This window comes from Candoia aspera, chromosome 2 (genome assembly GCF_035149785.1).
Source record: "Candoia aspera isolate rCanAsp1 chromosome 2, rCanAsp1.hap2, whole genome shotgun sequence".
In the NCBI taxonomy this organism is placed as follows: Eukaryota; Metazoa; Chordata; class Lepidosauria; order Squamata; family Boidae; genus Candoia; species Candoia aspera.
In genome coordinates this window covers 35,374,758-35,399,634 of record NC_086154.1, presented here as the reverse complement: position 1 = coordinate 35,399,634, position 24,877 = coordinate 35,374,758, and the positions used below count along the sequence as shown (strand labels likewise).

At 37.2% G+C, this 24,877-nt stretch overlaps 1 protein-coding gene across 1 annotated transcript in view; it reads left to right on the top strand.

Annotated features, from left to right (window-relative positions):
* CRBN (cereblon) overlaps positions 1-24,042 on the top strand; it is a 29,433-nt gene extending 5,391 nt beyond the window's left edge. The window contains exons 2-11 of the mRNA XM_063291603.1: positions 3,628-3,740; positions 4,492-4,694; positions 6,022-6,171; positions 10,109-10,271; positions 15,710-15,772; positions 17,422-17,506; positions 18,259-18,374; positions 19,254-19,318; positions 21,214-21,345; positions 22,686-24,042. Of these exons, the coding sequence (XP_063147673.1) occupies positions 3,628-3,740; positions 4,492-4,694; positions 6,022-6,171; positions 10,109-10,271; positions 15,710-15,772; positions 17,422-17,506; positions 18,259-18,374; positions 19,254-19,318; positions 21,214-21,345; positions 22,686-22,869 (1,274 nt within the window). The 3' untranslated portion in view covers positions 22,870-24,042. The remainder of the gene's footprint in view (positions 1-3,627; positions 3,741-4,491; positions 4,695-6,021; positions 6,172-10,108; positions 10,272-15,709; positions 15,773-17,421; positions 17,507-18,258; positions 18,375-19,253; positions 19,319-21,213; positions 21,346-22,685) is intronic.
* The last annotated feature ends 835 nt before the right edge of the window (positions 24,043-24,877 follow it).

Sequence of the window (24,877 nt, the reverse complement as noted above, 5' to 3'; positions counted from 1 at the left end):
GAATGTATGGTTTTGCTTTAGGAGTTATGGCAAAGAATGGTGGTATGGCTGATGAAATAGATGAGAAGTGAACAACTTTTTTCAGACCAAGGACTACATTGTGGAGTAGCAGTAGTTGTACTGAGAAAGTAAGTGATGCCTGAACAAAGAATTTGGCAAGGCAGGAAAAAACCAAAATTTGATTTAAGGTTAGTTTTAATTAATCAAATGCAGTTAAATGATTACTTTGTATGTACTTAATTTTCTTCTTTTGCCACATTAAAAATTAAAATTCTTTGGCAAGTTTTGCAGGACTTTATGTTGGGGGTTCACCCAGTGCGTTAGAAGGCCACGTGCCACCCTAGTGCTTCTCTGTTGGCATCCCAGTCTTCGGAGGACTTGCTTACTGAATTTTAAAAAGAACATGGGTCTTATAGGAAGGTTAATACACTATAAGATCATAAGGGATAATTCACAATATTTTTCTAAACAAAATTATAAGCGGCTGAACGTTTTCTGGTTGGCAACATCCAGGGAACCTTAGCTCACCTGAAAAAGAGGGGTGGAGGGAAGATTTATATGGTCTCTTCAGAGTATATATTTTTTTTCTGCAAAAGCTAAGCAAAATTGTGCTTACTTAATACTTGGACTGGGAACCTAGGAGATCCTAGGCTTGGATACCAAAAAAAAAAAAAAAAATCTGGGAAGAAAGTCATGGCAAACGAAACCACTTCCCTATTACTGCTGAGAAAATTACAGAGACATGCTCATATAGTCAACAGGAATCAAGCTTGACTCAAGAGTGGCTTGCTGTACTTCCACAGGCTGTCTGTTTACAAGCAAGTAACTGGGCATTTTAAACACCTCAGTGGAGGTGTTGAGGAGGCTATGTGGATTTATCCTGCCCACTTTCTTGTTCCTCTGATTAATATCAAACAGATATTTGAGCAAATAATTGCTTTTCAGAAACAGATTTGCAGAGAAAGTTTCTATGGTTGAGGAGGTGCTCTAACCCAGTGTTTCTCAACCTCAGCAACTTTAAGAAGCGCGGACTGCAACTTCCAGAATTGCTGGCTAGGGAATTCTGGGAGTTGAAGTCCACATGTCTTAAAGTTGCTAAGGTTGAGAAACATTGCTGTAACTCATCAGAGTTTTCTGGGAGAACTCAACCTCACAGTGTCCCCGGGATCTTTGTCAGTGGAGGTGATGCTATTCTTCCTCTGCGATGGAGTTATGTACCCTCCTTTAGTTAGCCTCCTTCAAAAGTAGGGTGTACCAACATTTTTTGCATTTTAAAAGGAGAAAGGAGCATCATATTGTGTAGATATAAGTTGGAAAATAGAGATTCCCATATGTACTAGTAGGGGAAAGATAGGCCGACTGAAGTGGGATTCTTGACTTTTGCTTGGAGATGCCTTTTTTTTTAATCTCTTCAATCACATCCTATTCTCAGAGACTGCCTGGACAAGTCCCTGCAGTTTTCTTGGCAAGGTTTTTCAGAAGTGGTTTGCCATTGCCTCCTTCCTAGGGCTGAGAGAAAGTGACTGGTCCAGGGTCACCCAGCTGGCTTGGTGCCTAAGCCAGAACTAGAACTCACGGTCTCCTGGTTTCTAGCCTGCTGCCTTAACCGCTACACCAAACTGGCTCTCTTGGAGATGCTAATAAAGGGTATATGGGGTAATCAGTATATCCTGGCCTGTCTCCGTAATTGCTATTTTGTTTTTCTTCTATCTGAATCCCATATTGGTGCAAGTGCCAAACTGACAGAATTGCATCATATCACGTTCACTTAGTTAAGCTTACTACTGCTTTCAAGAAGAATGCACGGCCTTCGTGTTGCATCTTTGTACGTTGAGAAAAAAAGTCATATTTTCATTTTCCACCATTTGATGTCATAATGGGGCCACATCTGTGTCACTTTGACACTGCATAATTCAGTGCCTGCTGACTGCAGATTTCATGTAATTCTAAAGAATTTAAACTGCACTATTCAGCAAGCTTCCTGGAATCCTGCAGTGGGTTCCCAGGGTGCTTTTCAACTTGCAGTTGTGAAACAGACGACCCAGCTGCTAATTCTTAGAAGGAAGATGTGTGTCTTTGTTTTAAATTCAGGAGATCAGTTGGTGCAGATTATAATATCTAAGGGGGAAAATCTGCACATAAAATTGGTTGTGAAATACAAACATAATATTCATATAAACTGAATATAGGGCCAGTGATAAAGCCATGGTCAAAATTATTTTATGTGTTTCAGCTTAGAGAGCTGAATAGAATGGTGTATGATCATATATTAACTGCATTTAGTAATAGTGATATTTTGTTGAATAGCCTAATTTCCTGAAATATAGTTGTTATTCCCTGGGTCTGCCTTTTCTTTTTTCTTTTGCATTGAGCTGGCTGGAGTTCACACAGCACACTATCGGTGCATAATGTGAAGAGGCAGTTTACTTTCTAGCTGGTTTGTTGTAGGGCCTGATGCTGATTCAGGCTGAGGGGGAGTGACTGGCCCAAGGTCACCCAGCTGGCTTCTCTGCCGATCGGAGGGGCAGAACCTGGGTCACCTTTCCTGAAATATTCTTAGTTCTTTATAATATTCCTTATTTATATTTAGAAGGAAATATCTTAAGAGTGGAAAAAAAATGTGAACAGCTAGGTAGATTTGAGCTTGTTGCAAGCATTATGGATTGGAAGTCCTCCTTTGAATGGAGATGGTTCTGCCCTGAGATTTGATGCTGCCCTTAAAAATGAAACTGAAAGGGAAAATACTGTTTCCTTTTTGCTGTCATGTCCTTGTTGCATGGTAGTAAATATAAGCTATAGTATTGTGATGTTAGCTCATTTTAAGGCATTTTAGATCTTCAGATAATACAGGATAAGAGTATATTTGGCCGGTAAATACCTTGCCGATATTACAGAAAGGAGATTGAAGCCTCTTGGGGTTTTTTTTCCATGGTGCCACTGCAGTAAAATGAGTCATCCCTCCTCAGAGGCTTTAGGCTCCTCAGCCAACATGCAGTGCAAGTTCACCGACCGCTTTCTTTTCTTGTTGTTGTTGTTGTTTCAAAAAAAAAGAATGTGAAGAATCCAAACAGATATCAAGAGGTAGAGAATGAACCGTATCTTGGTATTAACAGTGAAAGGCAACATATTGTATTTTTAAAAGTTACATCCACTAATAGATCAAGTATTGAAAGAGTTAAACAGAATGTAGTAAGTACTTCTTTGTTCAATTAGCGCTATGCATGAAATAAAAGCTGACCCAGTTTGATAAAATATGTAGGAAATAATACAATCGTGAACCATACTGAGCTTAATGCTATCCTAACTATACTGAAGCAATGTTTCCAAAATTAAAAAAAAAGTCACTCTCAGGTATGGGCTGTAGCAGGTTCGTGAGGAACAGGAAAAAAAAATCAGATGACTCTCCATAGGAAGTGTGTCTGTCTCTGTTAACATATTTCTCCATTTGTAAACATGCAATTACAGTATCCCTCTTAATGTTCCAGCCACAGAGTGTGTTATACACAGAACTTAAATTTGTTTTAAGTGCAAAATGTGTTCTAACTCTGTTTGGTGTGTCTTAATGTTTGAGTTATGATATTTTTACAGGTTTAAAAAATATTTTTAAACTTGTTTTGGACTTGTTAGCTGAGAGTGAGGAAGAGGAAGATGTTGAAATGGAAGTTGAAGATCAGGACAGCAAGGATGCTGAAAAGCCAAACATCATTAATTTTGACACCAGCCTGCCAACCTCTCATGTGGTACGTGAATAGTACTGTCATAGAATATCTGCTTGCCTTTTTGTAGGCTTATTGTTCCATGTTGTAAACTGAAACAGACTCTATTTCTTTGGAACTGGTGCACTTAAATTCATCATGCTAGTAGCTTTATAATTTAGGTGCACTGTTTGGTATAATTGAACTACTTTGTTTACAGTTAGCAAGTGTTCCTTTTGCTGGTGCATGTGCTCGGGATTATTATCCATCAAGTGGATTTATTTATTTATGTATGTATGTATGTATGTATGTATGTATGTGACATTTCTAATTCCCAGTGTAACCATATGCAGGCTGTTAGCGCCTAAACAGCAATATTTTGACTGAAGTGAATTTGCAAGCAGGAGAATTGAATATGTAAACATGTTCCCCATCTTGGTATCCATTTAATGCTCTTTCATACAGAGTGAACCCAGAATGTGTGTGGGGGTTTTTCCCTCATGCTAAAAAAACAGAAGTTGAAGCTAGGTACACTTACATTTGTTTTCTTACGCAATCTTTCAGAGAATCACAAGCTGTTTTATGAAATATTTCTGTTACTGCTTGGTGTATTCTCTTCCAATGGTGTTGCTGTAAACTTGGAAACTACTAGTGGCTGCCCTACTATCGAGTTTCAGTATTTTTATACTTTGTTTCTCTGAGTTTATTCCAGGATTCTCTTAAGTTTTGTATTTATAAATTGCAAATGAAACTGATAAGCTTCCCACTTAATTGTGCCTTTTTTAAAAAATGGAAGTATTTAGGATCGGACATGGAAGAATTTCATGGAAGGACTGTCCATGATGATGATAGCTGTCAAACAATTCCAGTTTTACCCCATGTGATGGTGATGCTGATTCCTGGACAAACATTGCCTCTTCAGCTTTTTCGCCCCCAAGAGGTTAGCATGGTGCGGAACTTAATACAAAGAGACAGAACTTTTGCTGTTCTTGCATACAGGTAAATACGTAAATAAATTTGCAGTTCTGAGGTCTAGAATACATATTGTGATCTCAGTGTGAATAGGAATTGTCACATTTAATTTAATATGAAAAATTATTTGAACTTGTGTTGTGTGACAAAATATTCATATGACGCACCTACAGAGTCCTTATTGCAGAAATAATTTCTCCCATGCTTTGGGCAGAGCGAAGCTTCTATAATTGTGATTTTGAAGGGTTTTAGGGATCCTTCTGCTGATGCAGTATCATTCAATGTCAAAGCTAAAATATTGAGAGCCTTTTTTAGGATGTTCTGCTGTGATATGTCAAAGAAGAGCCAAACTTTAATTCTTACTGCTTGAGTCAAGTGTGTCCAACTTTTGTTCAAAGTATTTCTTGTATTCAATTATTTATAATGCCACTTCAGATTTATAAGTTCCTGTACTATCCTTAAGTTCTCATTGATTCTGTATATGTTATAATTTGCAGTAAGCAGTTTTTTGGTTATTACACAATCTTATGTCAGACTATGGCTTTGACCACCGCTGGTGACAGTTATATCTGTCACTGTTTTTGTAAGTTAATAATTTTTGTAGTTCCTGCCCTACAATATCATAGTTCTCAAGGATTATTAGTTTCTGCTAATGGGGATATGTGTATGCATTGCAATCACTATGCTACAAGTTGCTCCTTTATTTCTCATTCGAATGGAGGAGACCATTTCATATGACAAAACCTTTCTGTAATGGGGACCCTTGAGCTGGTAGCCCCCTTCCGTATATGGCTGCCTAATACAGAGTTAAATGCAAAGTGAAGCTGGGAACTGTCACTTATAAATTGAGGGATGATCTCAAAAGAACCTGATAGCACAGTTCATAAATACAGTATTATGAAGATTAATATGGTAAAAAGATGTTGATATCTTTGGAATTCAATTCAAATAACTTTATTACAGCCATAAGGCCAAAAAACAATGATATGGAACTTAAAGAGTAAGTGAATATAAATATACATAGATCAATTGACAGGTAGTATGTATAAATATAATATATATAACAAGGAATAAGATTGAAATATAGAATATAGAATTTAAAAGTACAGGGATAAAAGTTCAATAATACTAGAATAAAATAACATAAAATGCAAGTAAGGAAATGCATTAGAATCTTCAGCTACAGGTAAGACGAATAGCTCATATGGAGGCACAAAACTGGGCAACTTGGGAGCATAGACTTGTCTTTTGATTATATAGTGAAACCTTGGAACTCATTGCTGATTTCTGTGGTAGGTAATTCTAAGCTGAATAATCAATTATCACATGTTATTTTAATGTGTTTTTTCTTTAGCAACATACTTGAAAGAGAAGCACATTTTGGAACAACAGCTGAAATTTATGCCTATCGGGAAGAACAGGAATATGGAATTGAAACTGTCAAAGTAAAAGCTGTGGGAAGACAGCGGTTTAAAGTACTTGAAATAAGAACCCAAGCAGATGGGTAAGAGTAGAGGAGCTATTTACTTCTGTTAAACAGGAGAACCTTTTAACATCCAATATATTCTTACTAGTTTCCTAGTGCAAAATAATCATCTTTAAATCTTCAGAAATATCTATTTACAAGCTGTTTATAATAGTATGAGAAATTGTATGGTACTGATCCTGGGTGATTATGTTTGCTGTTATGGCTGACCCATTACTGAAGTGTTTAATAATAATCATCATAAACATCTTAACACTGTTTAACTATCTGCAGAGAAAAGCCCTATTAATGTTACTATCCATTATCCCATTTATTTAGTTTAAAATATTTGTAAGTTTATTTTAAGGTTTAGAAACTTTTCAAGTAAAGACAGTACAACTTATTTATGGTATGACTTCCTTTTCCTGGATCAACTTTGGTATTTGGTATGCTGAAAATATTTCTTAAGATGTACAATATGTATCCTCAAAAAACACATCCATTTCTTCTTGCAAGTGTGTTAGAGACATGAAAATATTGGTTTATGTAAATCATGACAATAACTTTTTAAGTTTTAATGACTTCATATTTTACTGTTAATAAAAAATTAAGGAGCATCTATTGACTATATAGAGATAACTATGCAGGGTTTTTTGTTTGTTTTTTTAGAAACATGGAAGTGGATGCCAACTTTTTTTTTCAGGATTTCAGTTTCCCTGTGTAATCTACAGCCCTGGTATTTTCTTGGAGACTTCCATTCATATACTTACCAGATCAAACCTTTCTTAGCATTTTAAAATTAACTAAGGTTGAGTAAGAAATAACAGATGGGTTTGCTTCCTGAGTTATTTCAAACTTATCCAGTTTGTTCTTCCTGAACTGTATATGAATTGGAATGTATTAAAAGATAATTGCGAACATGGATTTAATAGTACAAAAGTTGCATAAAACATATTAGGGGAATTATATTTTAGGAAGAATTTGTATCATGATGAAGAATGCACAGAAAAAATGACATTAAAGGATCTGTACATGAGAATGTAGATAGATACAGATACAGATAGTTTAAATTTGGGGGGAACTTAGAATGCACTTTTTGAAAAGGAAGCTCTGGGGAAAATGTGCTGAGTGGGCTATCATTTGCATCAGTTCCTTTGTACAGCATATTGAAAATAATTTATATATTTTCCACAGTTGAAAAAAAAAATATCCTAGGAATATAGCCATTTGAACACAAGATGGCAGCATACATTAATGTCATCAGTAGCTGTATATCTTAAGAAAATGTTTTGAAATAAGACTATAACTCTTTCATGACACTTGTAGTCCATCTTCATCCAGATAAAACAGATGTAGCCAGTTGCTGAAGAATAGAGCAGGAGAATGCTGTTGTGTTTGTGTCCCGTTTGTGGGTTTCACATTGGCTTCACCATGGGCAATCATATGCCAATCTGCTGGAATAGGCCTAGTGTTGAATACTGTCTAGCTGTTCTGATCTTTAAAAAATATAGATCGTTGAGCATGAGGGCTATACTCTGCTTCCCTTATAAATTTGCAAGGTAGTACCCCAAATGCCCTCCAAGTGTTGCTGCTGAATTGTAATTTTTAATATGACAGGTCAAAAATTATTAAACACTTGGGATATAACATATTATCTGTTCTTATTTCATAACAATAGTTTTTATTGGATTTACAGTTTTTAATTTTGATTTTAGATTAAAAATTTAATTAAATCAGATTAATTTGTGTTCTTATCCTGCTCACTACCTCCTCCCCAATAATTTTACTCGAAGGCCAAGTGTAGTCCTTGGTTATATTGTAAAGGGTCTGCACTTTAGATAAGGAAATGAGCTGCTCAGATTGGGGAGGCTATATACCTAAATGCTATGCATGACCAAATTGTTTTAATAACAAGATCGTGTTCAGATGATAGACTCATCAGAGTCTGTGATGAATAAGACTGCCTGCATGCTAATTTCTCCTCATGACTCCACACAGGTTATCAGTCAAATCATAATGGAAGGTTGGAAGGAACCTTGGAGATCATCTAGGCCAAGGATCCCCAAAATTTTCAGTTCATTGACTCCTTCATGAAGTTTCAGATTGTTCATTGAGCCCCCAACATTTATTACATGAATATAATTTAATAAATACTATTTAACTAATAGTACTATGAATAGTAATGATAATAGCAAGAACAACAACAGTTATCCCTTGGACAGTCCTGTTGACCCTTGGGGGTCACTATTGACCACTTTGGAGAATCCTGATCTGGTCCAATCCCTTACCCAATACAAGAATCCAATTCCATAGCATCCTTGAGAGATGGCCATCTAGCCTCTGTTTAAACAGCTCCACATCCATTACCTCTTGAGGATCTCTGTTCCATTGTTGAACAGCTCTTATCATTAGGATTTTTTTCTTGATGTCCAAGTGAAATATGTTTCCTTGTAATTGAAACCCATTGTTTCTTGTGTCTTCTGGTCCACTAGTCATTTGGCTTTGTTTCATGGTTTTCTTGTCTTCTGACAATGACAACTGCTCTCTACTAACAACAGAATGAAATCTAAAATAAGTTTTTAAGTTCTTACTTTATTTTTAAAATTTTATTTATCATATTTCTACACCACCCATCTTGAGAAACTACTCTGGGCAGTTTACAAGTGAATTAAAACAATACATAATTAAAATATCATAAAACAGATTCATATAAAAATATAAATATACATAAAACTATAAAATAAAAAATATGCAATATAAAATCCAAGACTGATCTTAATAAAATTTCCCATGGCCGCATCAAGGTGCCAAGCACCCCCATGACAGATTATCCCCCCCTCCCACCCCAAGCGAGGTGGCACAGCCAAGTCTTGACCCCCTTTCGTAAGGCTGGGAGAGTGGTGGCCTGCCTTATCTCTGGGGGCAACTTGTTCCAGTGGGTGGGGGCTATGGCAGAGAAGGCCCTCGTCCTGGACCGTGCCAATTGACAATCTCTCATGGACAGGGTCCATAGCATGCCCTCTCTGCCTGACCCGGTGGGACGGGTCGATGTAATGGGGGTGAGGCGGTCCCTTTTTAATTTTGTTTCACTAGTTTACGAAGATGAAAGATGTTAATAGACAATGTAAGAACTACAAAGTAAACTTTAAACAAATCTGCAGAGGTCACTGATGAGCCATGTTGGAACTCTGGAACTATTTGCAATCAGACATGTTTAACGATAGTGATGGTATTATCCAAATCATACAAAATATTTACATAACAACATGAAATACAACCCCTTGGAAACTTAAAATTTAAAACCTTATTTTATTGAATTACAGGAGTAAATGCCAATTTTTTTCAACAATTTATTTTTATGTATAGAGCTCATACATGGTCCTTGTTAGCAGGATCTGTGCAAACATATCCCAAATATGTACGATTCTTTAAGTAAAAATTATACTTCTTTTAGTACGATTTTTTAAATTGGGCAAAGATAATGTTTTCCCAAGATTACACATTACTTCCTATTTTTGCTAATTTTGAGTTGGGACTAATTATATTACACATATGTCTTAAAGTGGTATTCAAGTAAAAATGCATTTTTATGTGGTCAAATATTTGTTGAATAATACTAAAATTAACTGAATGAAGCAAGTCACAAAAAACGTTGAGACCAGAACTTTACTATCTGGCTTTAGAACTGTTCCCATTTTAAAAGAACAGGCTGAGTTCTAACCTGAAACAACTAAAGTGCACCCATGGCATTTTTGAAGTAGGCTAAGTCAAAAAGATGGGTGGAAGGTATTTATAAGGTGAAATCGTGAAAAAGAGATTTTTAGAATGTATATTGAATTAAATTAAAATGTGCAATGTCCTACCCTGCTTTTCAAGAGGTTTATGTAACTAAAAGACGTAAATAACTAGCCATGCTTATGTAGCCCATGGAAGCGAATAGGTGCAAGGTGCATACTGTATGGAATTTTTTTATCAGCTTACAGCAGGCCAAAGTACAAATCCTTCCTGAGCGAGTGCTGCCTTCAACTATGTCCGCAGTGCAGCTGGAATCCCGCAGCAGATGCCACATTTTTCCTTCTTCTAAGCCCGCAGCATGGGAGGATCAACAGATACATCAATGGCGACAGAAATACCAAAAGGTCAGAAGCTAATTATGTTGTTTTGTGACATTTCAAAAATCAATAAAAATTCCATCTCTGTATCTCTTTAAAAAAATGTGCAAAATGTGATGGTATCTATCAACCCTCTGCTGGTGCTGGTGCTGCTACTACTTTAGTGGCTGCCTATTGTTTTGGTGGCTTATCAGTTCAGACCAGTGCTTGGTAACATATTTTATCTTAGAAAGTCATAGTTAATTCTGATTACATTTTGGTTACTTTTTTTGGAAGGAAAGGATGGTTTTTGTAGGAATAAAGAAGGAAGGAAGCTAACAGAGGCTTAATTTTAGGGGAAAAGGGTAGGGGGAGGTAAAATTATTTTCCAGCCCAGTGCCTTCTGGATGTATCATGAGTACACTCCCAGAATTGTCAGACAGTATGACCAGCAACGGGGGCAATTTTAAGATCTATAATTCTAGAGGACAACCAGTTGGGAAAGGCTGCAATTTGAAGATGCTACCCATCATATTGTTCCATAGGGATTGGTAGAACAAAGGTCAGGAGCTCAACTGGACTTGTAGCCTACAGTGCAAAATTCTAGCAAACTAGGAATTCTGAGATTCGCATTCTCAGCACAAAATTGAAGGTGCCCAGTTGGGGTTTGGCATACACTTCCTTTATGACACCATGCCGTGAAGGCAGATGAATCATTGACAAATTCAAGATCAGTTTGGAGGTGTGCTGTATTTTATATACTAATAGCAGGCTTATTGATTAATAGCTAGAACAACATCGTACATAAGAATTGAAGAGGTACTAAAAATACCTTAGGAAAACTTGTAGATGCCTTAAAGTAACCAGTGAAGATTCAGAGCATGGAGCAAATGGGGGAGGCAAGGATAAAGGGGAATATAATAGGATGCCTTGGTGGTATGGAACAAGATCATTCTGCAATGCGACATTTTGCTGAAGGTTTCATTTATGTAATTTTCTCATGGATAGCTAGACAAGGTCAGGTTGGCTGGCAGTTTTGACCTTAATGCAGTATGTAGTAACGTCTGAGACACATAAACCCCATGAGAACAATTTTCTTGCTGCTTTGCTATCAAATGTTTTCATATAGACTGGAAGAAGATGATGGGTTGATTGTATTGACATTTAACCTCCAGGCTATCTGCCTCATACATGCAAATGTGCACAATTAGTCTGTTTCATGAGGTTACAGCATTGTGAGTTCAGTTTAATTCAACAGTGTTTAATTAGAACACAGCTAGATTCAGAACTGACCTAAATATTAAGCGAGCATTCTATATTTTGCATCTAGAGTCATACATACACTGTGTTTTAGAACCATTTTACTCCTGACTGTTCCTGACAGTTTTCCTCTAATTAAAACTTGTGGGCTGTAGGCAATTGCTCTTGATTTCTATGGGGGACAGGGGGACACTTCTGAACTCATCTAATGTCTTCACCATATTTTAAGAGACCGGACTGCAATTCAGAATGATGTTTACTATACTTCTTTACCATGTCCTGATGGATATGTTTCTGTATATACATATATGCACAGATAACAGAGAATAGCTTTCAAGTCAGCCATGACTTCTGTAGAATATAATGCTTTTACTGCTTCAAAGATGCTTTGCAAAATGCCTCTTTAAGTTCTTTGTATAGACTTCTTATATATAGGTTTAGTAGGCTACCCCAGCACTTTGGTTGATGGGAAGCTGAATGTACCATCTTTTCAAACATCACTTCAAGGGGAAAGAAGAGAGGGTAAAGCTAGCAGCTGCCTCTTCACAATGGCTTTAATCTCCCCATAGAAATTCAGGATATTTGTTGGCACTTAAGAAACACTAAGAGAAGAAGTAGCAGGTATTTTGATCATGTGTTTTTTATGAGAGAGCCAGTTTGGTGTAGTGGTTAAGGCACCAGGCTAGAAACTGGGAGACGGTGAGTTCTAGTCCTACCTTAGGCATGAAACAGCTGGATGACCTTGGGCCAGTCTCAGCCCTAGGAAGGAAGCAATGGCAAACCACTTCCGAAATCTTGCCAAGAAAACTGCAGGGACTAGTTCAGGCAGTCACCAGCAATCAAGACTGACTTGAAGGCACACACAAAAAAGTGTTTTATGAATTAGTGAAGTCTTTAGGAATAGAACTTATCCCAATACTTAGCTCTTGTCCTAGAGAACTGTATTATGTATTTAAAGAAAAATAGATCTTAAGTTGACATCTTAACTTCACTGGAGAATGAGATGCTAAAACATGTTCACACAAAATCCTGACAAAATAGGGCAAAACAGTAAAAACAGGAGTTTAGAAAGTGATTTGAAAGCCAAGAACATTAAAATAAAGCTTTAAAATAATTTCCTCTTGTCCAAAATTCAAATTATATTATATTAAAAGCAAAAATGTATAAAAGTGGAACCAAGACTTGTTCTTTGATCAGAAAGAAATGTGTTCTCTCTTGTCTAGATATATAAAAATAAAGGGTTTTGAATTTTGAAATTTGTGCTTCATTCCTTAGCATTTTTCACTAGATATTTCTTCCATATATCAGTCATGCACAGATTTATATTTTATATTTTAATCAGTTTCTTATGCCTTTTAGGGATGCATAGTGGAAATTTATATCTTTCTGCATTTTTGTCCTTATCTGTTCCTAGCCAGATATCGCTGAAAACTTGCTTCCCTGTCACTGTAAAGCAATCATATATATTTTTTATAAATGCATGCTTTCGTAATAATCTTGACTTGTTTGTGCACCTGCTGTGATAAACTCTTTCAGTTCAGAGTTAGAAATGCAATTATTCCCCAAAGCACTGGTTTAACTAACTTTTTTAAAGTGTTAGAATAATCTTCCAGTACCAGATTCCTTCAGTGCTTGCTTTATGATTAGAAAGCTAAGTATTTTTTTTCCTGTATTGACTTGCTGGTTTATCTTTTCTGAGGAAGGGCAACTTGTTCCTCTCGTGATATGCTGGGCTCTCATCCCCAGCTAACAGTCATTGTTGGGGAGGATGAGAATTATAATCCAGTTTGGGCTGAAAAAGACTGAAATGGGTGCTACTTCCATGAAAAGACTTCAGTAACCTCATTCTTGGCATTTTGCATGCCCAGCACCATAAATTGTACTGCATAGAGGCTTGTTTATTTATTATTTATTAATGTATTTATTTTGAGGCAATGGATTTTTCAATGCTAGCTACTGGAAGACAAATGGAAAAATAGGTACCTGGTTTATTGACTTCCCAGAAGGTGCAAGGGTACTTCGGCACTGCCACGCCTTCCAGCTACACTTCCCCAAAACCTATAGGTTGGTGGTGCAAGGGAAGATGGGAGGGCATATCCCTGTCTTCTTTCCTACCTCCCTCTGGCTCCTGTGCCCCTGGCTGTTGGCAAGGCCCGACGGGTGAGCTGCAATTAGCTGCTTTGGAACCAAGGGCGAAATTTGAAATCTCTTAAAGATGGTGGGTGGGAAGGGAAGGACGAGGGAGCAACTCGGATGCCTGCTGGCGAGATAGGGCTGGCTGGGGGTGCCGGCAGTTGATGGATAAGCCCTTTTCCTCCTCGGAGGGAGGGGGCCCTTGGGGGCTCTCCAGGATGGGGTGTAGTTTGTAGTTTGGAACCACTGTCTGTGGTTCCCTTTGTTCCCCCTCCCCCCATCAAAGTGGCAGGTAGTTCCGCAGGTCAGCCAAGGAGGAGGGATTATCCCCATGGGATTGAAATGTGGAAAAGTTGAGGCTGCTTCAGTGCAGCTGTGTTGCTGTACCGCCACAGGCAGCCACAGACACATGATCATCATTTCCCATGCTCCCTGCCAGCTTCCCACAAGTCACTGGGGAAGCTGGCACGAAGTGTGAACTCTTCTGAGGTGACGACAGCACCGTAGAGCATTGTGATAAGTAACATAACATAACAAAATAACTTCAGCCTAATTATGCTATGTGGAAAGAACAGAACATTGATGCATCCATTGCAGAATTACCTGCACCAGCCTTTTCCAAAATATGTTGGATTTCAAGAGTTATTCAGGGCTTAAAGGGGGGCTGAGTATTCCTGGATGATTAACAAAACATCTGGGTGAAGAGGAATTAACTTTCAGGGGCAGGGTAATTTTTGGTGAAGCGAATAACCCTCCTGACTCCGGGACAAGGGACTTAGCAAATGCTAGGCTGACTGAAGTTGCCCTTCCATAATTTAATGAGAGGATTCTTGCAGAAATGACTTGTATTCCAGACTGTTCACTATTTTTCTAAATGCATTTCTTTTAAAAAGATGATTCAGCAAAATGTTTTATGATTTTTAAATATAAAGTTCATGTTTTAGTTGGACTAGCACACATTTGATTCCTGCCATTTAGATAGTTGTCAGAAGAGGCCTGCCAGAGGGTTTTTCCCCCCTCTTTTATTTTTTTATGAATGTTTGTCTGCTGGGGGTTGGGTTTGCCAGGAAAGACAGCAAGCCAAGCTGTTTTTTCGCAGTCTCCTGCAGCACCTCACACAATTGAAAAGTTGTTCTGTGGGTTCTTGGGATGGGGCAAAAGAGTATCTTCGAGGACTGCACTAAGTAGAAGATTGGTTAACGTGAGATGCCCTTTCCTGCTTAAGCGCTTTCTGCTAATGCAGAGGCATGATTAGATATAAGCCTGTTAAGCATTTACACCCTTTCCTCATTTAGCAACCACAGTCCATTCCATAAATCAGAAGAGAAATGGTCGCTAAGTGAACATGTGGCAGAAGGAGCGAGAGAGAGACGCTGAAAGATCACGGGTGGCTGCCGCCTCATTCAGATAAAGTTATTTTGTGCAACAATGCCAGTGTTACTCTCACTTTGGCGTGCATTGTTGTCAGGTGCAGAAAATTGATCACAAGTGTGCACATAGGTTGGAAAATGATTTTTTTATATTATTACTATTATGGTTGTATTTGTAAATGGTCATTAAACAAGGTAGCTGCTAAACCAGGAGTGGCTGTAGTTCATCTCTAGTTAAAGAGACAGATTTTAGCAGATGAAAATAGGACAATGTTTATTCATTTCACCCTGTGATTATATCAGTGAGATTCATTGGATTTGATTCCTAGGATTTATAAAAATACTGCATGTCTATAATAATAATAATGATGATTTAATGATGATTAAACTACAGTCTTTGAAATTAATACTGTGACTTGATGGTGCCTAAAATTAGTATATATTTGTAATGTTTAATTCAAATACTTACGTGCTTGGAATGGGTTTCACTCATTTTAAAGCAAGTTTCTGCTACTTCCAGCTAGATGTTCTGAGATTCCGATGGTGTGCCTGTTCCTTGGTGACAGGGAACATGGGTGAATAGTGATGCCACTGCAAAATGAATTGTGGGTGGGAAGGAGATTATTATATGAAATATTTCAAATTTTCTGATTTTTTTTTTAGAGAAACACTTTATGTACAAAACTATAGACCTATAATAAAGAAAATATGTTTGTGTTACAGCGCAAGTTTCACTGTGCTAGTCTGACTTCCTGGCCATCTTGGTTATATTCTTTATATGATGCTGTAAGTATCAATGAAGATTTCAGTCTTGCCTTGTATTGTGTTCAACTTTTTACGTCTTATGCATTCTTTTAGATTTCAAATAAGGTGGTGTACATTTAGTGTGTTTATGCATTCCTATGATTTGAATTGTGCTTTTACTTTGCTTGGTTTATTTGCTTGTATGTCATGGGATTCAGAAAGCAACCCCCAGCTTTTTACATCATAAAAAAATACTCACTAAACATAACTCCAAAATAAATAATTGAATAATAATACAATAAGCAGAATGGTGACCATTCATTCTCCAAACATCTTGCAGAACAACTATCCTGAGTAGCTTCCAGAAGGCCAGCAATGAGGGTAGCAGCTTAATCTGTGGAGGGAGATTAATAATATAAGGAGTGCAACTAAGAAGCATTGTATACAGACCTCGTTCCTCAGATCATAGAGGCCTGGGACTCCATTAAAAAATGTTGGTAGGACGTGTGCCATGGCATGCTGGGCAGGAAATGTGCACAGGGGGTGTTGAGAGGGCCATTTCCATACAAAGGAGGCAATCCTGCAGGTACCTAATTGCCAAGCTATATAGGTCCTTAAAGGTTAAAATCAGCATTTTGAATTGCACCCAGAAACTGATTGGTAACCAATGCAGTGCCCGTAAAACAAGTGTCATCTTCAGTGGCAGACCATGTGGAACATATTGCTGTAATCCTGATAAGTGCATGAATGACTGTGGCTAGGGGAATCAGTGTTGTTTCTAGCCCATAAGTGTTAAAAAATCTGCTTCCATTTCCCTAGAAAATGGAGGTTGAAGGCTAGGCAATAGTTCTCCAAGATTGTCAGGTCTGGGGTGGCTTTTGGATGAGGGCGTGTATCACTTTCTCCTCCAAGGATGGCAGAAACACCCCTTCTCTCAATGACATTTTGACTATTTCATGTTTTCAAGGCAGAAGGAATATCTGGTTTTAATGGTGGTTATAAGATTTTATATGTTTCTACTCTATAGTTGCTGCTTTAAGGTACCAATTTTTTGTTTTTGTTAAATGTAAGCTGTTGGTGTTGACGAGGCATCATAGAAGTATATGTAATAAATAAATAAAATGAGATGCCTTCGGCATATTAAGCTCCTTCTGATGGTAGAATTATAAACCATATTGTGTTAAATTGCCACCATCTCCCTTTTTGCCTTTCATTCTGAGCTAATTATTGGTCTGCCTGCATTTGGCATACCAAAGTGAATTCTGGTATCTGGTGAAAAAAACATTTCAGGGCATTGTTCTGTGGACTAGCTATGCCAGTATCTCATCCTCAGTTTATCCCCTTAATGATACAGGGCCAACATCATCTCCATCCCATGATGGAGGACCTTTACATACATACAGTATAGATTTGTCCCAAGTAATTTGAACATGGGCAAAGCGATCCCCCTCCGAACTTTTCAAACAATGGAGGAGGTGTTAATTGTCCTTACTGCCAGTGAACAAGATAATTATATTCATCTTTATGTTGTTTTTTAATATCTCTGCCAGTGTTCAAAATATAGCACTTTAGTTTTGAGGAACTTAAGCTGCAGTTATAATGAGAAACCCTTTTTCTCAATTCCTTTTTCTTATTTTATTAACAAAAAAAGAAGTTTTTATGTTTAAATTAGGTTTTTCTTATAACACAAGGAAACCTTGATGGAACGAGTCAAGCAGCAGCTTCATGAGTGGGATGAAAATCTTAAAGATGAATCGCTTCCATCAAATCCAATAGGTACTCAATAATAAGTTGTATGCTTGGTAATATTCTTCATTAAATAAGTTTATTAGTTAACTGATCATACATCAAAAGTGAGTTATAGGGCAACCTTCTGCAGCTTTTTATTTTTAATGCAACTTTTACAAAGAAGTTAGATTTACACCCACCTACACAAGTTGTTAGAAAATCATCAGTAGTACCACATGTTACACTCCTGTGTGGCAACCACTTACAATATCTTGTGTGTTGCAGCTTACATTTGTTGAGTAACAATGTACAGTATATTACCACTAATATGTGAAATCCCTGTAGAAGAACAAACAGCTTTATGTAGTTCTGCAGATGAACACAGTAATAAACAAAAACTATTACTGTAAATATCAATTTGCCATTCCTTTCTTTAATCTGGTTTTTGTACATTTGCCCTAATTTGCTGTATGTGTAATGTGGCTTTATATAGTTGCATCAGAAAAGCAATATCATCACGCTGTCAAAGTTGCAGATTTGCTTGTTTTTTATAATTATATTACTCCGTGAGGCCCTATTACATTTATAGGATGCAAACTATAATAAAACTAAAGATAACTCTGCCCAACTATAGTTAATGTCTATTTGGAGAAAGCAATCTGATTTGTTCCAGCTGAGCAGAAGTTAAGAGAAGTTGACTATAAATTATGACAGTTAATTTTTAGTGCTGTGCCTAATGTGGTTTGCTTCAGTCTTTTGTCTCTCTTAAATATGTAGAATGAACATTGTTTTTCTTCCAGATTTTTCCTACAGAGTTGCAGCATGCCTACCTATTGATGATGTTTTGCGAATTCAGCTGCTTAAAATTGGTAGTGCTGTTCAGCGACTGCGCTGTGAACTAGATATTATGAACAAAGTGAGTGAATGAGACTAACTTTCTTCAGTCATGTTATGCTTAATAAAACCAACTCCTATTGGGACTTGCTTTCGAGGAGACTTGCATAAAAGTGAAATGTATGCTGAAAAGATCACCCAATATATTACTTGTGTCCTGCATATTAAAAATAATAATTGTTTTAGCTTTTACTAATCTGATCAATGTTCAGAGAAGATGGGCTATCCAGCATTGTTGTGGCCATGTGAATATTTCGTATCAGGGTAATTTCAGCATAAGGTTCTTAAATTAACAATTTAACTTTTCTAGCCAGTGATGGTTTAACCTGCATGTGATAGCAAGTACATGTGAACCATCTACACATGTAATCTCACTTCCTTTCTCTTTAAACAAACTAAAAAAACCTTCCCACTTCCATCAGGTTGTGAGTTTGAAGAGCTGATAAAATGTTTGCATGTATTTTACCAAGGAGTCGGGGCTGGGGGTGAAAACACAGATGTTTACCATGCATTTCTGGATAATTTCCAGATAATAATAAACATTCTAATCAAATGATACCCCTCCAAAACAATTTATACTTTTATTGAAATAATTATTCAGTAATTTGGTTCTAGTCTTCATGGCAAGAACTGAATGTTCTAGAAAGTAAACACATTTTGCAGTGATTTCTTTTTGAAAAAAATGTAAAATTTCAAGTAAACCTGTTTATTTTACTATAGTATTTGGGTAGAATAAGAATTGATATAGTTACCTACAAAAACATTATTGTTTAGATATTTGAGTCATTTGAATTATAGAATTGCAGTTTATATCTAAAGTCTTTTACAAGTAAAAAGTTGAGTTTATTGGTCAGAAACTCAATTTTCTTTTTCTCACTAACATTTGCTTTCTTGTTTGTAGTGTACCTCTCTTTGTTGTAAGCATTGCCAAGACACAGAAATAACAACTAAGAATGAAATATTCAGGTGAGATTTTAAAGTTACTTCGTACATCTCTTTGTACCACCTCATATAATATGCCAACAGGAGGTTCTTGGAAAAAAAGCAGGTACCTTTTAATAAAAACAAATATAAAATTATTATTTGGAAGTTATCCAGACGTTTGGTAGTTAAGTAATGTATATTAATTCATAAAACTTGTTCCTGTTTCATATTAAAATAATCTGTACCCATGATACAATAAAACCATAAATCAATATAAAATTACTGAAGTTAAAACTGAAATGTGACCACAAAAATAACAGTAACACATGAAACAATGCAGTAAAAGTCTGGGTGAGAATCTTCAGCTAGTACTGAAAGCTAAGAGGATTCAGTGCTAGTTGTGATTAAGGAAGGGGGAAATTTCACAATTGGGATCCAGTGTCTAAAATAGTGTACCTTGAGTAGCTGCAATTACTCACAAGTGTAGACCTGTTGGGACTTTTCTGTTGGTATTTCTTTGTTTTTTGCAAGGAGCAAGCCATTAAGTTACTATGGTAACAAATCACTCTGGCAGGGTGAACAGGTCAAACTTAAGTATCCTTGGGTTGGGTGTGAAAAGAATGACCATATAAGGAAATTGCCTAAGGGGAAGCTTGCCGCCAGAAAGTTTTTTTTAGTTTTCTGTTTACAGCAGAAAACAGTAGCAGCATGTTTTCTACTCAGAGCACGTGTGCGTGTGTCTGAGCTTGTAAATATGTTTATGTAAGAAGCTTTTGAGCCTATCCAGGATATCTGGATATGAAACTGTTTATGTTTTTGTGCTTTCTGTAAATACATTTATTTTTATAGAAATGCCTGGTGTGTGTTTTTTCTGATCTCTCGGGCCAAACACTTTCCAGAAAACTCTGACATTTTCGTGCTCAATCTTAATTGTTGTATAGATTTATAAGAAGGCAACCCATCACATAATTAGGTTTGAGGTTGTATAGGGCTTGATATGTCATCATAAGCTCCTTGAACTTGACTTGGTTGGATATTAGCATCCAGTGCAGCTCCTTTAGGACAGAGGTAATATCCCTGTAAGTGGATTGCTTTGCCAGTCCAGATAAAGCATTTTGTACTTGCTGTAGCTTCTGAGCCAATCTCCAAGACAACCCCATGGAAGTTCCTTGGCAGTGGTTCATCCTTGAGGTTACTAAGTCAATTATCATTGTGACAAGGAGGCTGTATTCTGGAATTAGATTAATGAACCAGTCATCTTTTGGAAAAAATTGTTAACTATGAAGGCTACTTGAACCTCAGTTGGTAAACATGCATTTAGGAATACCTCCATCTCTGCATCTTCACAGAGAACATAAATTCATCTAAGGTAGCTAGCATCCCTAATTCATAGACAGGGGAATTAATATCTATCTACAGTATCTTTGTCTTGATGGGTTCTTGCCTATAATATTGGCTCTTACCCAGCTACAGTCTGCATAGTCTCTCCTGATTCAGATGGTACAGAGATATAGTGTGAAGTATGATCACATTGATGGTTTTCATATATACAGATGAAAATTGGAGGAACTTCGTGAGATAACATAATTTTATTCTACTTCTGAGAATAAACCATAGAAGTTGACATGACATGGATGACTCCAGAAACGTGCAGCTTGGCAAATACCATCTTTGGCTTCCATTCTCTCTCTCTCTCTCTCTCTCATTTATCTCCGCCCATCTCCTTCCATCAGGGGACTCTTGCCAGTATCCCCTCTAACTATCGAGCTTTTGCAATGCCCCACATGTTGGGGGCTGTGTCAGGCTTAGATAGATAGACAGACAGACAGACATAGATAAGTTTGTTAAAGAAAATACTCAGTTGGAGGTGTGGTTCTCGGAAATACACAGTTCAGTTTTGTGGTTTTGCCATAATTGAGTTTTGTGACTGTTCGTAGTTTATCGCTATGTGGACCTATGGCTGCCTATGTGAATCCTCATGGCTATGTGCATGAGACCCTTACTGTCTACAAGGCCTGCAATCTGAATCTGAGTGGCAGATCTTCCACAGAACACAGCTGGTTTCCTGGGTAACTATATATTGCTTTGTTTACCTTCAATGAGCCATTTTGCATTATTTATCCTTTATTGAAGCAGAAGCTTCCTTGCATGTGCCCACCCTCAGAGGAATTAAAATGTAAGTAGAAAGGAAAGGGAAGGTTCATTAACACCGTCTCCTCAGTGCCAAATGTGGACAGAAGGGACCACTGCCTGGATCGTTTCTCTCACAAAGAAGAGCGTTATTTTTTAAGCCATCTCAAAATTTCTTATGACTCAAGTGCATGTTTAATTTGTGCAAACCATATCTGGTTTAACCAATTCTGACATTTTATGGGGAAGTATTCTCAGTCCCCAAATATTATTAGAATGACAGTTGTTTGGAAATAGTGAAAAAATGGTGAAAGGTCCCCTGTGCAAGCACTGAGTTATGTCTGACCCTTTGGGGGGACGCTGCTTTCGTGACGTTTTCTTGGCAGACTATAGCGGGGTGGTTTGCCATTGCCTTCCCCAGCAAGCTGGGTACACATTTTACCAACCTCGGAAGGATGGAAGTCTGAGTCGACCTGAGCCGGCTACCCGAGAATAAATCTGACACTTTAAAACTTTAAAACAGTTTAAAACACATTTATGGTTTGTGTTTTAGAAAATTCCTGGACAAAGCTGTTTATTTTATTTTATTTTATTTTATCATATATTTTTACGACCACTCATCTCCCCTGCACAAGGGACCATGGGCAGTTCACAATAAAATAATTTAAAATTCAGTAAAATCATAAACACTACCAATAATCAACAAATGTAAAATGCAATAAAATCCAAGCTACGGCTGATCTAATTCAACCCGTAAGGGGATAAAACCGGTCCCGGCAGAACTAGGGAACCAAGAACCAAGAATGGCTCTTCCCCTCCCCACTCCAGGCAAGGCGGCAAAACCAGGTATTCGGCTGTTTTCTGAAGTCTAGGAGGGAGGGAGCCAACCTCACTTCCAGAGGAAGGATGTTCCAAAGAGCGGGAGCTGCTGCAGAGAAGGCCTGCCTCCTGGACCCCACCAGATGGAATTCTCTTACAGACGAGCCCTCTCTGCATGACTGGGTGGGATGGGTTGATGTAACAGGGATGAGACAGTCCCTTAGGTAAAGGGATAAAGCAATTGTTTAAAGCAATCTCTGAAATTTCGTTGTTCACGTTCAGTATGAAGGTCTGCCATTCTGCCAATGTGCCTGCATGTGAATCCTTATTTAAAATGCTATAATAACTTTCATAGTTTGAACTCTGCTTTATGTGATTTTAGAGCTGTTATAAATGTATTTTGCCCTTGTAAATATATTTGTCAATCATAAAGGCTAACATAAATGCTGTCCACTTCTAGGTATGCATGGACTATAGCTCAGTGTAGGATCTGTGGAAGCCATATGGGTTGGAAGTTTACAGCAACAAAGAAGGATTTGTCACCTCAAAAATTCTGGGGATTGACCCGTTCTGCTCTGCTGCCAAGGATTCCAGAAAAAGAAAATGAGCCTGGGCAAGAAAGATCACTATTGCTTTGCCTTTGATCTGGTCACCTCATTCTGAACAAACTAAAAGCAGTTTGTGTCTCGAAGATAAAAGTATTAAATGCTGCCTCCGGTATCTGATTATATATTTGAACTTCATGAAAAAAAAAAAAGCACTGTTATTTCCGAAGGCCCTGAAAAGTTTAATACTTTGAATTTGGAAGAAGATGTACAAAATGTGAGATGAAAAGTGAGAAAAGCAGATGATTTCAAGTTATCTGGCATGCACTGAATTGAACAGCTCAGATTTACAGCTGCTCTTTAATAATGTAAGAAGACATACACTATTGTTGAGGCGATAAAGCTGTGTAGAACTGACATGAAGACTGTATAACTTAAGGTGTGCATAATGATAGATATAACCTATTGCTCGCTGTTTTAAAATATTTTTCCTGTAGAATGTTGTGAATTTACTAGAATACCTGTTTTCTACCTGTATGAATTAGTTTGCAGGTACTGGCATTTGCTTCAATAAGCCTTAAAAGACAAGGAGGCCCAACGTTCTGGAAGGGGCGTTTGGCTTCTTGGGATCATTCTGTAGCTGCTGTAGAAGCACACATTGAAGCCTGCTGCTCAAAGAACTTACGGAATGCAACTCCTTTGTTAAAACAAAATCCAACTGGGCTGTTTGTGTTTGCTTTATCTCTTTTACAGGATTTTCACTCCATTTGGCATCTTCAGACTTTCTTTTTTAAAAAGTAGAAACATAAGTTAGTCATTTATGCCTCTAGCATCATAATAAAGGGTATGATTTTCCAGATCAATAGCTCTAGTACATTTCAGTTAATCACATTACAGATGTTTGTAATTAAATGTTTTGAAGCATTATGTATCTTTTTACATGTCTAAGAACTTGGCATCACAACTTGTTCATAAGCTATATATTTGGTATGGGAAAACAGCAGACATCTTACTATTCTTTGTAATTTCTTATCTGAAACTGAAAGATTGTGTGGTAATAATGCTTCCCATAGAAACTTGTTGTTTTTCAGGAGATGATATGGTATAGAATGGGTGCCAAAAAGAAGGAATAAAGACTTAATACATTGTTTTCACAGAATGCACTTCAGTAAGCAAAATCCGCAGGTATCAGATTCATTTTATAGATATATGTAGTGATCCTGTTAATAATATGTGTTAAGTTACCTTGCTGAAATAAAAACATTGCTGAAACATTTTAGTAATTTCATACATAGCATCATATTTCCTGGGGAGAGAGGTTTATTTTGAAGCAAACACCAAACTTCAGTGATGACATTTGTTCTATAAGTTGAAAACATATTCTGAGTGTGTCATTCACCCCTAAAAGGAACTCTTAATGTACTATATACCAGCAAATGAGTTTGTGACTCAGGGCTAATTCCTTAAAGTCTCCTACCTCTGGTACAATGGCATTTTTATTTCTCATCACAGCTAGAATTGAACTACCTTTTTCTTTTGTCCTTCAACACCATCTCTCTTCTAGTCAAAAGCAATACTAGCTAAAACCTCATTTTGAATAGAGCAAGGATAAGGACATCTTACTAAATGGACATTTTAGATTTTTTTTTTCAATTTGTTTTGTGTTAGTCATAAAAATGTATTGAAAGCACTGGATTATGAAGGTCAGTCTATAATGAGCTAAATCAGAATGCTAGTCAGCCTTATAATTAAAGATACACTCAGTGTTTCAAGGGGTGAGGTTCCTGAAATTCTTGTTCCCGCCAGTTTGGTTCTGCTACTGGATAAACTGGTGGCCAAGGAGTTGAATTTTCAGTTATAGTCTGAGAGCAAGGTAACGTAGCTTCCCATAGTAAAAGTACATTGTTTTAATCTCATTCCTGAGCCTAGTAAAATCAGTCACCAATCTGACGCTCACACACTTTGCTTTTCTGCCATAGGTAAAATGTAATGATTACATTGGAACACCCATCTTAATAGATCTGTTCTCTTACTCTGTCTCATCATATGGAACAAGCTTTTCATTTGTCACAATTCAGATGGAAGGAAGAGTGAAGTCCTGTATTTT